This window comes from Natrix helvetica (genome assembly GCF_964273705.1).
Source record: "Natrix helvetica genome assembly, chromosome: 7".
Taxonomy (NCBI): Eukaryota; Metazoa; Chordata; class Lepidosauria; order Squamata; family Natricidae; genus Natrix; species Natrix helvetica.
This window is the reverse complement of record NC_138558.1, coordinates 22,599,832-22,615,211: the sequence shown is the minus strand read 5'-3', so window position 1 is coordinate 22,615,211 and position 15,380 is coordinate 22,599,832. Positions and strand designations below refer to the sequence as shown.

General features: G+C 39.2%; 1 protein-coding gene across 1 annotated transcript in view; it reads left to right on the top strand.

Moving 5' to 3' along the window:
• CXXC4 (CXXC finger protein 4) overlaps positions 1-15,171 on the top strand; it is a 50,165-nt gene extending 34,994 nt beyond the window's left edge. The window contains exon 2 of the mRNA XM_081960056.1: positions 14,288-15,171. Within this exon, the coding sequence (XP_081816182.1) occupies positions 14,288-14,332 (45 nt within the window). The 3' untranslated portion in view covers positions 14,333-15,171. The remainder of the gene's footprint in view (positions 1-14,287) is intronic.
• Positions 15,172-15,380: the final 209 nt, after the last annotated feature.

The window sequence follows — 15,380 nt, the reverse complement described above, 5'->3', positions numbered from 1 at the left end:
GTTTTTCTATCTCTTTAAAATTAAAATAGAATTTCTTTGAGGGAGAAGTCAAAACCCACTTTTTCTTGTTAGATGAGGAAATTGATTTTTTAAATGCAGAAGATTTTTGTTGTTGTTGTGATGTTAGTTTACTGATACCTTTGGCTATTTTTTTCAGGGTGCATGGTTTTCAGATGAAGGCTTAGATGTTACGGCTTTAAATGCATCAGAATTGCTGTACATTTTATTGTTCCATATAGGAAAAAAGAACGTTGAAACTACTTCTAAATATTTGCCTGCAGTTCAGTGAAAAAAGTGCATGTGTGTCTATAGTTATTATATATGATACCCTGCATACTTTTCTGTCTTTTTCATTTAAGTGAGGGGAAATCACATTTAGCAAGATCTGTGAAAAGATCTTCTATAAGATATTTAGTCTAAAACTAGAAGTGTTAGACTATATAGCAGTATTGGCGAACCTTTTCGGCATTGAGCGCTGAAACGGGAGCAGGCACGCAAATGTGCATGCCAGAAACCAGAAGAGAAGCCGCCTGGTGCGCATGCATGCACCGGGTGGCTGCTCTTCTGATTTCTGGCATGCACATGCGCACCAGCCACTTGGTCTTCGGGTTTGTGGCATGCATGCATGCACGAAGACCAGCTGGCCAGTGTGCATGTGCATGCCGGAAATTAGAGCAGCAGCCAACTGGTGCATGCATGCGCACCAGGCGGCTGCTCTTCTGGTTTCTGGCACTCTTGCGCGTGTGAAGACCTGCTGGCCAGCATGGACCTGCCCAGAAGAGCAATGGGCGTCAGCGCGCGTGCCTGGAGAGATGGCTCTGTGTTCCCCTTCCGACACGTGTGCCATAAATTCATCATCACAGCTATATAGGGACTTTTAATGTCTTTAATGCAGGTGATTGAAATCAATTTATGGGAAAACCAGAACTACGTAGTGCATTCCTGCCATTTATTTTTGAGTATGTACTTCTGCATATACTGTTATTATCAGTCCATATCTGAAACACGCAGTTCTTTTTCTGGGTGCTATTTATTTATAAAAATGTAATTAGTAGTTTCCATGGACTTACACAACAACCCTGCCTTTGAGCTATGCTTACCTCATTTATTTTATACAAATCATAGGCAGCCAGTTCCCCGTGATCCTTGGCAATATGAAATGAGCACTTTAAAAATTATTTATACTTGTAGCAAAATAACCATGCTATTTTAAATAAAAGCTACATAGAAGAACATCAAATGTTTGTGTTGGTGTGAGTGTGAAAAGGATAACTTCAGCTATTATAGGCATTATTAAATAGAACAAATAGAAGGAATTACAGTAATTTGATAATAGAGTTCCATGCCTGAATTGGTATGCTATGATTTGTTCTGGGTCAATACAGAAATTCCCCATTTCCCCAAGTCTTTACTGTTGTACAGATATAATGGGATGATAACTTAAAAAGAGTCTAGTCAATTGCTAACTGGGAATTCTGGCACCTGTGAACCTAGTACATTTGAAGGGCAACAGGTTGGCTGCTATACATCTGAACAGCATATTAAAAAGATTGTGCAATGGTCGACTTACATTCTTCTTAATATGGTGCGATGTATTGTATTTCAGTATAAATCATTTATAATGCAACCTTTAAAGATATAAATTAGAATGTGCATATTTCATTCAAAATAGCCTCCCCTTTTCTTTAGTAAGGAGTGTGTGTATCCGTGTGTCCCTGTCCTCATTATCCCACAAAAAACAAGTACAGTCCAAAAATATTCCTGGGCACATCAAGTTGCTATCTTCCTGACTATCATTTTAAAAATAAAAAACATTACATATTTAAAACCAATAATTGACTTTATCATAAACTTTAGGACTTGAAAATGCTAACAACAAATGTAATTCCAATAGTTTTTTGGGGAAAAAAATCCGAGTTATATGGCATGGATGCACAAATAACAAAATGCGATGTTATTATTAAATTTACTGTGGCTGTTATTATATTCATTATAGTCCCCAAATTTTCTTACCCTAAAGTAAGGGTTTTGTTTTCTATCCATTTCTCATGTCTTTAGGATATCTTTATGTATCTACGGGTATTTTGTACTGTGTTTTTCCTTTGTTTCCACCGTATCTGATTGCTCCTGGTTCCTCATCTAGAAAGTGAAATGATAATTAATTTAATAATGGGAAACCAGAAAGACTAAAGATTGCTGGGTTATTGATTGTACCAGAGAGAGGGTTTATGTCAAAAAAGTAGAGGTACAGGCTATGATCAAAGATGAGAAAGACATGTCATTCACATGCATCCTTTCAACCTTCTTGTAAGTCAGGTCCATATGGAAATTATAGGCTCCACCACTGGTGAAATCTAATTTTTTTTTACTACCGCTTCTGTGGGTGTGGCTTGGTGGGCATGGCTTGGGCGTGGCTTTCTCAGCACCCCCCATCCCTCTGTTTTTGGCTAGCGGGCCTCAGGGAAGCTTGCTGGGAGCAAAAATGGACCCCCGCGCCCCCGCATTTCCAGAGAACCTGTAGTAAAAAAAAATGCTTAAAAAGTTTAAAAAAATAGTTCCAAAGATCAGCTGTGCAATCGTCAGAATGTTTTTTTAAAAAAAACTTTTTAAAGTATTTTTTACTACCGTTTCTGGCAAACCGACCCGAACTAGTAGCATTTCACCCCTGGGCTCTACCCTTGAAGAGTTCACCAACATTTTCTTCTGCTTTTTCAATAACTTTTTGATGTGTTTTTTGTTCCTCATCAGCTTGAATGGAACTGACAAAAGTAGGGAGAAGAAGAATAGCACCACCATATACGCTTGCTGATATCAAGTCACTCAATAGTGATATGGGCAGTATATAAATAAAATTAATAAATAATAAAAAATATTTGCGAACATGCCAACAATTTAGGTGCCAAAATGTACCCCCAAAATTGGCTTTGGCTTATTCATAGATAGGCTTATCTGCAAGTATATACAGTAATATATATTTTAAAAGACCCTTATTTCCCATATATTTTTGCAGATCAGCCAATCCACAGATAAGTAGACCCTTGAATTTTTAACCAAAACACCATGAAAAATGCAGGTTGGCTTATCTATGCATGGCACATTTTTCATGGTATTTTGGTTCACATTTCAAGGGTAAGCTCATCCACAGAGGAGCTTATTCATGAGTATATATATGGTAATTATGATGTATTGCTACTGCATCTTTTTCTCTGAATTGTGGAGTAGACAAAGGCGTGAACCCAAATCACTTTGCCAACAATTAGAGCCTATGTTGGAATGTAGTTCCAATACAGCTTCCTTCGTTTTTCACCTTCAGGGAAGATGCCCTTTTTCATTAAAATGAAAAAAACAAAGGGGGAAAAAAATAGAGCAATCCTTCTCAACTTGGCATCTCAGGATGACAGGGGACTGCAAATCACAATCCCAGCACATCTGGAAGATTGCAGGCAGGGGAAAGCTGACAGAATCAAAGGCTTAAAGGTTATCAAGCTCACATTGTGCTAAATTTTCTAGCATGCCCACACTTTGCAATGTAACTGAAAAGCAGGATGATTGAGTTTCCTTTGGGGAAGGAGTCTGCTGTTTGTCAGTATTTGCACCTGCCGAACTCGGAAGGCTGCGTTAAACAATGCTGATCAATTCCAATTTTATTCCTGGTTTCCCTCCCACCTCACTTCCAGAGGAATCTTTCTTTCCTGTCACTCAGGATAATGATCCCTCTGCAAGCGTAGCCCAGACGCCAGAAACTAACTGTAATCTCATCAAGACTTTGATTCCTTAGCGGGGACTGGTAAATTTATACAATCAGGAAACTGGGGCACCCTCACATCCCATGTTGGTTTGCTCAGCCACCAAAGTGGGTAGATTTTCTTCTCCTTTCAGTTTTTAGAATCTGACATTTTCCTGGGGGGGGGGGGAATCAAATAATTTGATGGCGTGAATTGAGTTTCAATGACCTCATTGCTCCCCCCCCCCGTTTTCCTCTGAATCTGGACTTTTACTGTTGCTACTTTTAAACTGAGGAAAGAAAGCTATATTCAGTTTCAAGACCAAGAGTTTTGTTATTATTAATAATAAACTCTGCAGAGTTTTGGAGATGCTGTGTGCCTGTTCCACATTGTGTGCGTGTGTATGTACGTGCATGCTGCTAAAATAAAAAGGGCCTTTATGTATATAATTGGGTGCAAAAATTCAGTCTGCAAAACAAACAGTCTTAATACTAGCCTCTTAGAAGCAAGTCCCTTTTATTACTGTGAATAGCGTAATCTTGTAGAGACACATATGGAATTCAACTTCTTAACTAACTTATTCTAGTTTCTATATGAAAATAAAGAATGGCAACCGATTTTCAACCAGCCAAATAATAAATCAGGACAGTCACAGTATGTACCAGAGCAGTTATTTTAAGCTGTGCTCTGTTGCAGCTGTTATGTGGAAAAGCTGTATCCGTGCTGTATGGAGTTTCATCCATAACTCCCTAACTTTAGACTACTTTGAAACCCCATCCTCCATGTTTCTCTTGTGTCTAGTCTGTTTCTATTTATCCAACCTAGTCAATGAGTTAATGGGTGTGTCCAGAAACCCTAGCAATTTTGCATTACTCAACTATTTTGACCATCTTTTCCTAAGACATTGTTCTTAAAAGTAAGAAAAATTATAAAAGAAACAATGGGAAGGCACAGGGCAGGGGGACATTTTAACATCTCTAGAAGCACTGTAGATCATCTGTATGCAGTAAAAAAAAAATACTGTAATTCCACATTACCAATCTCTGAAAGTTTGTACTGGATAAGGGATTTTTGCCTGTATCTTTTGGGTCATAGTGTAGCTTTCTTTCGCCTGATGCGTGGATATTAGATTTGTTAGACCACATCCCTTTTGGTTTAGTGTGGCTAAAGTTCATGGAAATTCAATCATATAGAACCTTTTATTAGTACTCTCTGTGTGTACCAGGTGGCTCAATGGCTAAGACGCTGAGCTTGTCGATTAGAAAGGTTGGCAGTTCGGCAGTTCGAATCCCTAGTGCCGCGTAACGGAGTGAGCTCCTGTTAATTGTCCCAGCTTCTGTCAACCTAGCAAGTAGAAAAATAGGAGCTACCTTTGGTGGGAAGGTAACAACATTCCGTGTGCCTTTGGTGTTTAGTCATGCCAGCCACATGATCACGAAGACATCTTCGGACAGCGCTGGCTCTTTGGCTTTGAAACTGAGATGAGCACCATCCCCTAGAATCGGGAACTACCGTGAATGTGCGAAGGGAACCTTTACCTTACTCTCAGTGTGTACTGTATTTCTAGTCTTATAATCCCCCAACTATATGGGAGGCAATTCTAGGTACTGCACCACAATGTATCTTAACAGGGGTGTTACAATAAGACTTTTATAATTCCTCTTACTGATAATAAGCCTAGATTTTGTGAAGCTCTTTCCGTAGAGCAGAGCACATCAGAGCTTAAGCAGACAACATAGCTGAAAAGTTTCCAGCTGTCACTTGTGATCTCCAAGCCCCTGCTAGGCATGCTTGAAACTGAGGGTGGATTATCAAGAGCTAGCAGGCCCTGCTGCGTTCCCACAACTTACTGGCTCTAGTTTGTTGAAGAAGAAAAGAAAAAGAGCTGGGAAACTAAGAATTTACCATGCAGAAGTTTTGGCAACTGTGGTCCTTTGGTTTTGCTGTTCCTGAGAGAATCAATGGACGAAGCTTGTCTTTCTTTTTTTAAAAAAAGAAGAAAACAATGAGCAACATTGTTTTCATGGAATATTTTTGTTTTTCCTGTTTGACTTTTACTTATAAATTGGAACATATGTTGTAGGTAGAGAATTGTAAAAAGAGAGGGAAAATGTTGTTTCAGAAGAAAAATGGAATTTTTAAAAGATATTTTTCAATAGCTTTCTGCAATAGTGGTAATTATGTCTTTGAGTCCTTCCTTTTAGAATTCTCTTTGGATACATCGAAATTGTTTTGCATGGTTTGAAATGTAGTCTCCTTTTATATACAACTTCCTGATAAATTGTATACCCATATCAGAGGTGGATTGCTCCCAGTTCAGCCCGGATTGGCCGAACTGGTAGTAGCAGTGGCAGGAGGCTCCGCCCACCTGCCCATATGCTTATGCGCAGAAGCGTCACTTGCGCTAGGAAAATGGTAGTAAAAATAATGGAAACTCACCACTGATCCATATATCTTTTTTTTTATCAGCAGTCAACTTAAAGTCTCTGCAGTGTTGTACATACATATATACAGTATAAACACCATGTTTCCCCGAAAATAAGACAAGGTCTTATTTTCTTTTTACACACAAAATATGGCTTGGGCCTTATTATGAGGAGAGGGTTTATTGTTTTGGGATTGCCGGGCGGCGGCTGCGATAGTGCAACACAGCCATTCACCCATGAGACTGTGCCCGGCTCTTTGGGCGCCCGCTCACAAAAGAGCAGCCCCCCGGCAACCCTCCTCTTAAGCTGGGCACAGAGCCGCTCACCAACCTAGTGGTATGCCGAAGGTGCTAAGCAACGCAATCACCTTTGCCTCCCCCCCCCCCCGGCTTGGCACCTTCTGGATACCACTAGGTTGGTGAGCGGTGCTCTGCCTGGCCGGAGGTTGGGGGTTGTCCAGGGGGCTTATTTGTGGGGGAGGGCTTATATTTTTGCCCACCAGAAAAATGTGGCATGGCTTTATTATTAGGACATGTCATAATTTCAGGGAAACACTGTATGTATGTGTGTATGTGTACATATACAGTAAATCTACCGTGTTTCCCCCAAAATAAGACAGGGTCTTATTTTCTTTGACCCCTGAAATAAGCACTTAGTCTTATTTTCAAGGAGGTCTTATTATTTTTGAGGTTCAGGAGGCAGTGAGCGTAGTCACCTCATGGCTACTGTTGTGTTACAATATTTTCAGGGAGGGCTTATTTTCGGGGGAGGGCTTATTTTAGTGCATGCACTCAAAAGCCTGATTGGGCTTATTATCCAGGGAAGTGTTATTTAAGGAGAAACAGGGTACATTTATTATGAATACCACACTATTCACGAAAGGCCACTGGTCATTAAAAGAGCCATACTAGCACAGTGGTTGGAATGCAGTAGTATAGTCTAACTCTTCATTCCTCTGCCAGGAGTTTGATCCTGACTGGATCAAAGTTGACTCCTATCCTTCTGAGGCCAGTAAAATGAGGACCCAGATTGTTGGATGCAATATGCTACCTGTAAACCATTTAGAGAGTTCTGTAAAGCACTATAAAGCAGTATTATAAATCTATTGCTATGAACACTATCACAGATGATTCTGTAGGATCAGTTTATAGCTGAAGAACAAGTAGTACAATAACTTTCCTGAATATATCTATGAATGGCTGCCGAAGAAGAACATTGCCAAGTTCTTACACAACATGCATTCATTGTAGTGGAGCTTGAACAAAAAAGCCTCCTGATATATTGCGTCCATGTTATTAGCCTGTAATTTATTGCTGCCCATACGGATATAAACAGTGAAAATCTTTTGATATCAGCCCATTTTGTGGGAGTCAGACTACCTTTCAAAGATTAAATTCTCAGTTTGGGAGTAGGTCTGGCAGAATGTCGATTCCAGAGGTTCTATGACTCAATTTAGATCAGACCTGTCAAACTGACGGGCCGCAGATCAGATGTGTCATGCATAGGCCACGCCCACCTCGGCTCCGCAAAGGGAAAAAACATGATACATCACTTGACACAATTGAGTTTGACACCTGTGATTTAGACTAACTACCTCAATTTCTGAGAAGACTAAAACAGCCATAATACATTTACATAATACATAAAATAGCCAAAAGACCATTTCAGGTCTTTTAAAACTAAAGTAAAAATGGCAATGGAAAATCTCTTCTGTTCTGCCAAACTATATGTCCATGATTATAAATACATCAAGAGTTGAATTTCACTGTAAAAGGCTTACCTTTACTATAGCATGCTTTGCATAGATTTGTCTAAAAGAGACTAGAAATTTAAGTTAGCATAAAATGCATATTTGAGAGACTTCACTGATTCCGGAGTTTTGTAGTGTAATGTCCCATTGTTGGACCAACTAATTTACTTTTAGTTCATGCAGTAAATGAATTATCCTGCAAATTACTCTTGTGATATGCAAGGTAAATATTAGCAGAAAATGGAACTTTTATGGCAGAATATGAAACTTTTTATCATAAGAGATATATATTCTTCTACCAGTTTATGTTCTTGGCAGAAGATTATTCTATATTTGGTAAGTTTTCATTGTTTCTTTGGAAGTGTTCTTACAATATAGAATTATGAATGAATTTTTCCATTTATTAAATTTTTTTACTAAGCAGGCTAATTTAACTGTTTCTATTTTGGAAGCAGAAAAATAAGAATAAATCCCTTAAGAACTTTTTAAGAAATCTTGTTCATTGGTTTATTGCACATTACATTAAGGAGTAGACACTCTCTTTTTTTTACTTCCTAGGTTTATTCAGACAAAATACATATATATACTTTGGTAACTGAGCCTATTACAAACTTCCCCAACCAGCATACCCTTCAGATTCAGAACAATTTGAACTTTTAACTCCCAGGGTTATAGACATGCTAACAGGGGAATCCTTGGAATGGAGATTTTCATCTTTTGTGGATACCTGTGTCGCAGAAAGCTGGCCTGAAGAACTTTTGGCTCAAGCACTTTTCCATTCCCTTTTCATGTTCTTTCGTGATTTCCTGCTGTCTAATCTTGATTTAAGGGATGTGTTGGCTCAGTGGCTAAGACACTGAGCTTGTCAATCAGAAAGGTCAGCAGTTTGATGTTTCGAATCGCGTGCCTAACGGAGTGAGCTCCGGTTACTTGTCCCAGCTTCTGTCAACCTTGCAGTTCAAAAGCACGTAAAAATGCAAGTAGAAAAATAGGAACCACCTTTGGTGGGAAGGTAACAGCTTTCCGTAAGCCTTCGAGGTTTAGTCATGCTGACCACATGACCAGGGGATGTCTTCGGACAGCACTGGCTCTTTGGCTTTGAAATGGAGATGAACACCACCCCCTAGAGTTGGGAATGGCTAGCACATATGTGTGAGGGGAACCTTTACCTTAATCTTGATTTTTCATTGGGGAATTTTTTTTTAAATACATTTAGGTTCAGTTGATTTTAAAGAGGAAAATATATAAAATATGACTTATGAAGTAGAGACGGATGTGGGAATTAGCTTTATTAAGACAACATCCTCTGATGTTGGTTCTCTGGTAAATCAATGAAGCACCACATATCCAAAAAGGGATGTTGCTTTTGAAACATCTATTAAAAGTTTATATTACACATGCTTAGATACTGGCACGACACTTATTAAAATACTTTTTGTGGGCTATCATCTTCAACAAGCAGTTTAACTAATAGTGCAATTTTAACATGAATTTATTCTGAGATAAGCTCTTTTTAAGTCAATAGGAATTATTTTGCATTCTAATTGTTTTCGTTTGTAAGTTGATATAAACATCATTAAAGATTTTGGAAGTAGTATTATATGATTGTTACTCTGCTTGTTTAAGTATTCTGTTGCAAATTGCTGCATATTCATCATCAAAAAGTTGTGATTGGTACTTCTCCAAGGTATTTTCTAGGCAAGGTGACTTAGAGTTGCAATTATGAGACACAAGAGGCTAAAATTGATTTTTTTCTTACCACCATAGAAGAGGTCTAGTTAAGAAGTTCAAAGCTCTCCAATGAGAATTTATATAGAATAAGAAACCTTTGATCTTCTAAATATTGCTGACTATGTTGACTTGATCAAACAGGAAAGGTATTTTGCTAACATTTAGAAACCTTCAGCTTCCCTATCTAAATTGGCAACATTATTGAAATTGCATTATTGGAAAGTTCAGCCTCAGACTTATATCCACTATTTCAGGGGTGGGGAACTGTGGCTCTTTTGCGACTTGTGGACTTCAACTCCCAGAATTCCAGAACCAACATAGCTGCCTCAGGAATTCTGGGAGTTGAAGTCCACAAGTCGCAAAAGAGCCACAGTTCCCCACCCCTGCACTATTTGGTCTATGACTCAGATAGAACAAATATTTACCCACTCTTCTGTATGCAGAATTCCCAACACAATGTCTAGCTTTTTTGGTGGTCTTTAATTGTGATGGTAATAATCTTCCTAGTACTGTGTTATACAGTAGAACCTCTGGTCACCATAATTTGTTCCATAACTGATCACAAACTGATTTGGTCGTGACCCAAATCTAATTTTGGAAATTTGGGGCTTAGAAAAAATATGGTGTGGAAGGGGAAAAAAAGTGAATTTTTTGGTCGGAACCTGATTTGGTCGTGGTCAGAAGCGTTCATGATCAGAGGTTCTACTGTAGTTCCATTCTAGAAGAAATGTCCATCTGATACCTTGTCCCACTTAATTCAGTACAAATATCCTATTGACCTCCTCCTTCTTAAGAAGGAACTGAGGCGGCTGTACTCAATCATATCTCAAAAATATCACACTTGGAATACTGCATTCAGTTCTGGTCGCCACGATGTAAAAAAGATGTGGAGACTCTAGAAAGAGTGCAGAGAAGAGCAACAAAGATGATTAGGGGACTGTCGACTAAAACATATGAAGAACGGTTGCAGGAACTAGGTATGTCTAGCTTAAGAGAAAGAAGGATTAGGGGAGACATGTTAGCAGTGTTCCAATATCTCAGGGGTTGCCACAAAGAAGAGGGAGTCAAGCTATTCTCCAAGGCACCTGAGGACAGAACAAGAAGCAATGGGTGGAAACTAATCAAGGAGAGAAGCAACTTAGAACTGAGGAGAAACTTCCTGACAGTTAGAACAATTAATCAGTGGAACAGCTTGCCTCCAGAAATTGTGAATGCCCCAACACTGGAAGTCTTTAAGAAGATGTTGGATAGCCATTTGTCTGGAACGGTATAGGGTTTCCTGCCTAGGCAGGGGGTTGGACTAGAAGACCTCCAAGGTCCCTTCCAACTCTACTATTGTATTATTATTGTATTATTATTGTATTAATACTGGGGTAAGTTGGTCTGCAGTCATAAAAGAGAGCATGTCCTTTTGCACATAAAGTGTGTGTTCCGTTTACTATCCTTATACTCTCACAGCGTAATTTTTTTTAAAAAAATAGCTTAGGAGCAGAATATAGGAGATCAAAGTTCTGCCCCATTTATATCAGGCCCTTTGTTCAGTCCATGTTAAAAATGGGCAGGGCTTCCATCACCCAGACACACCTGCCATTTTGGTGCTGTTGATTGCTCTATTACAGGGGTCTCCAACTTGGGCAACTTTAAGACTTGTGGACTTCAACTCCCAGAATTCCTCAGCCAGCTTTGCTTTCCTCTCTACACACAGCAGTTATCTCTACACATAGCAGTTATCCTGTAGTACAAAACAATATTGGCAGTTAAGCCAATCAGGAGGAAACAAAGCTGTACATAGATAGCAAGTGAGGGCCTCCAGTAGGGGAAAGGGAAGGCAATTTACAAAGGGTTTGTCTTTGAGCACACAGCTAACTAAAAGGGATGTCATTTGGAGTTTAGGATGAAGCAAAAGTTGCTTCTGAGCTAAACTCTTTCTGGCAACTGAAGCCACATTTTGCTAGCTGATTTCAAATGCTGCCAGCAGAGAGATCTGTCAAGAAGAGAGAGAGATGCCCCTCCTTCAGAGATAGAGAAGATAAAGGACAAAAGGAAAGCCAAATCACACCCCATTATTCACCTCAGAAGACACCTACAATGACATACAAAATTACTCCATGCTAAGGATAGTCCTATCAGTTTTCCACAAACTGGATTTAATGGAATCTTAAAAACTGCCCCAAAGCTCCCACCACTTTTGGATTTGGTAGAAGTTCAAGCAGCCAAATCACAGTTTAGCCCAAATAAACAAAGAGGAAGTCAGAGTGATAAAGTTGCTAAGGTGTTGGATTAGGTGTAGGCAGATCCAGGAACACCCTCAGTCATGGAATCTCTCTGGGACTTGAATCTAGATGTTGTTTATCAGTTCAACCTACATTGCTGGGTTGCTTCAGTTCAATTCAATCTTTATTGTCAGTGCACGCCATGTGTACGATGAGATTGGCTGAGCCTCCCTTAGTTCACCCCTACCAACATAAATACATATCACAATGAAAGAAAGAAAATTCCTAACCCAATAAATCACACTAACAACACACAATATACATATATGTGTGTAACATTAAATTATAATATATTGCACCAATATGAACATGTTGCACCAGCCCTGCAAGTCTATCGTACCACATACATATGATGTTACGTTGCATTCAGGAGTCTGACAGCCCACTGATAAAAATTGTTCTTCAGCCTGTTTGTATGACTGGCTATGCTACTATATCTCCTACCTGATGGTAGGAGAATAAAGAAGTGCTGAACACGGTGTGAGTCGTCCCTGAGGATTTTCCTCACTTTCCTGAGGCAGCGAGTCCTAGAGATTTCATCTAGTGATGTCCGGGACAGCCCATGATGTTTCGAGCCGTGCTCATCACCCTCTGTAATGTCTTTCTGTCTGCGGTTGTCAAGCCAGCATATCATGCGAGGATGCTTTCTATTGTGAACCGGTAAAAGGAGGTCATCAGTTGTACCATCTTGTTCTTCCCCAAGACCCCAGGGGAGTGTCTGTTGGGCCTTCCTGGCCACTTGGGTTGTGTTGTTTTTCCAGATGAGATCTTCTCTAAAATGGACTCCCAGGAATTTGAAGGAGAGGACTCTCTCCACACAGCCCCCCCTCAATGTAAAGTGGGGCAGGTTCCTCTCTCTTCTTCCAGAAATCCAGCACCATCTCCTTTGTCTTGCTGATGTTCAGGTGCAGGTTGTTTTCTGCACGCCATGTGGATAATTTTTGAACCTCTCCCCTGTATGCTGCTTCATCTCCACCTGTAATGAGGCCCAATACAGTGGTATCATCCGCAGACTTGATAATCACAGTGGATGGGTCAGAAGATACACAATCATATGTGTATCAATTAGTACATGTATGTGCTGAGCACACAGCCCTGAGGAGAGACAGTGCCGAGCTTCAGGGAGGAGGATATGAAAGACCCAGCCCTCACTGTTTGTGGCCGGTCCATTACAAAGTCTTTAATCTAGTCATAGCTGGAAGAGGGAAAATTCAAGTCAGTCAACTTTTCGATAAGGATGCTCGGCAGATGGTGTTAAAGGCCAAGCTGTAGTCTATGGAAAGCCTTCTGATATAGTTTTCAGGTTTCCCTAGATGACTCACTATGGAATATAAAACAGTAGCTATGGCGTCCGTCTGTTGACCTATACCCCTCTAGGCAAACTGGTATTGGTCAAAATTTGGTGGGAGGCTCTGGGGAAGGATTGGAATAAAGTTAGGAAAGATAAAAATCTATCAAATAAGTTAGAATGATTTTTTGCTATAAACCAGCCGCCTTCCACCTGGCACCTTCAAGATGTCTTGGGACTATAATATATTCCCCAAATGCTAGCAATATGGCCTCCAACTGACTGGGGATTATAATATCAATGTACCTTCCCCAATGGAGAAGCTATAGATTAACCGGGGAAAGTAAGTTCTATGTACCTCAGATATGAACTTTTGGGAGAGAAGATCACGCCTTGAGCTTTTTCTCATTTTTCTTGCAAAAGTGTTCTACAAACAAGAAGGAAAATGGATTAGACATTTGGATGATTTTCTGCGGATTGCCAAAAAATTTCAGAATAATAATAATAACAATAATAATAATACTGCAAATTTGGGGAAAACATATCTTACAAGAGTGGTCTTATGTTGATTGTTTATATGTCATAACTTTTATGTTATTCAACTGTATAATATTGTTTGTTGTTTATTATTGGCAAGATATTTGTGCCATTTTCTTTTTGTGTTCAAAGTGTTTACCTCATTCTATTGTAGATTTGTGCCTGAATATTCAGGTTAACTTAGCCTATCACTCATGGATTGATATAAATAATTGGTGCATCACTTAGGCCACAATATCATTGGCTGATTCCAGTTGATAAACTTTAGACTAACAGCAGGTAAAATATAAAGATCTCTTCCATGCATATTTGCCACATGCTGTAATTGCTAATAGTTCACCCATTGATGTTTTAAAATTCAAAAAAGTCATATATTGCTAAAACAACTGTTTCTTTAATGCATTAATCATCAAGAAATACTGCATACAGCTGGGACAATTAAAAGCACAATTGACATATGAAAGAAAGCCAAAAAATAAAACAATAGAAACAGAAGAGCACATTTTGCAATGCAATGGAAAGAAAGCTTAACTTGTTTTCTTGCTTCTTTTTTGTAGAGAACACCTGTTCCCAGCGCTGAAGCATTCCGATGGTTCTTTTAAGCAGTAGCATATCTTATTTTCAAGGCAGCCTGAAGTGAAAGGCAAGCTAAAGTCTTGTTTTAAGAAATCGCTTAGTCTACCACTGAAGAATATTATTTTCATTTATGTATAGGGGTTTCCTCAAAGAAAAAAAAATCATAATATAGAGTGGTCTCCAGGTAAGAGGGAAGACAGTACATTTGAGGAGGCTGTATCTGATGAAGCAGAACCTCCCCCCCCCCCGCCACCATTGAAATGCCTGAACATAACATAGTACTGTTTTATTTTCTGTCCCATCATATTCACCGTCTGACAGCATGTCCTGTTGTGTTTCATCTTGTTTAGACAAAGCTTCTGCCATTTCTTAGCAGCTGCATTCTGGGCATTAGTTCCTCAAGTCTTTAATGACATTCAGTTTCCTCTTGAACGGCCCTCTTAGTAAGACAACATTCCATATAAGAGAGCAATTAACCAGCTTTTGAGAGCTACTGTCTTATCCGGAGACCACCATATCTGGGATCCTGACAATTGGCCAGTTTGCTCACATTCTACACCAATTCTTTTGTTGATGTAATTTAGCTATAACTAGTGAACTTGTTGTCTATTTTTAAAGTGGCTGTTAAAAACAAAATTATGCGTTTGGGTAAACCCCTGCTATAAAATAATGTATCTTGACAAAGTACCATATCTCTACTTCATTTTTCCAATGATATGTGTTTTGGTACTGTAAACTGTACAGATAGCCGCTTGCATTTTGTGTGTTTAGACACGAGGAGACAATCACATCTGACCAACTATGGAGATTAACCCTTTGTTCACATCAGTGTGCTTCTGCAAATTAAATCTGGAGCAATAAATTTAAGCATTAAGAATCTTCCTCTTTTACCCCCCCCCCCTTTTTTTTTTTTTTTTTTTGTTGCCAGCTGTCCAGTATCATCATCAGCAAGAGTACAGCTGTATTCTTACCATACACTCTGCTATTACTACCTGGAACAAAGTTGTTCAAAAGATTTAATAATGTCTCTTTCAGATATTCCCAGGACATCCTATTGTATGAGAGGGAAGATAC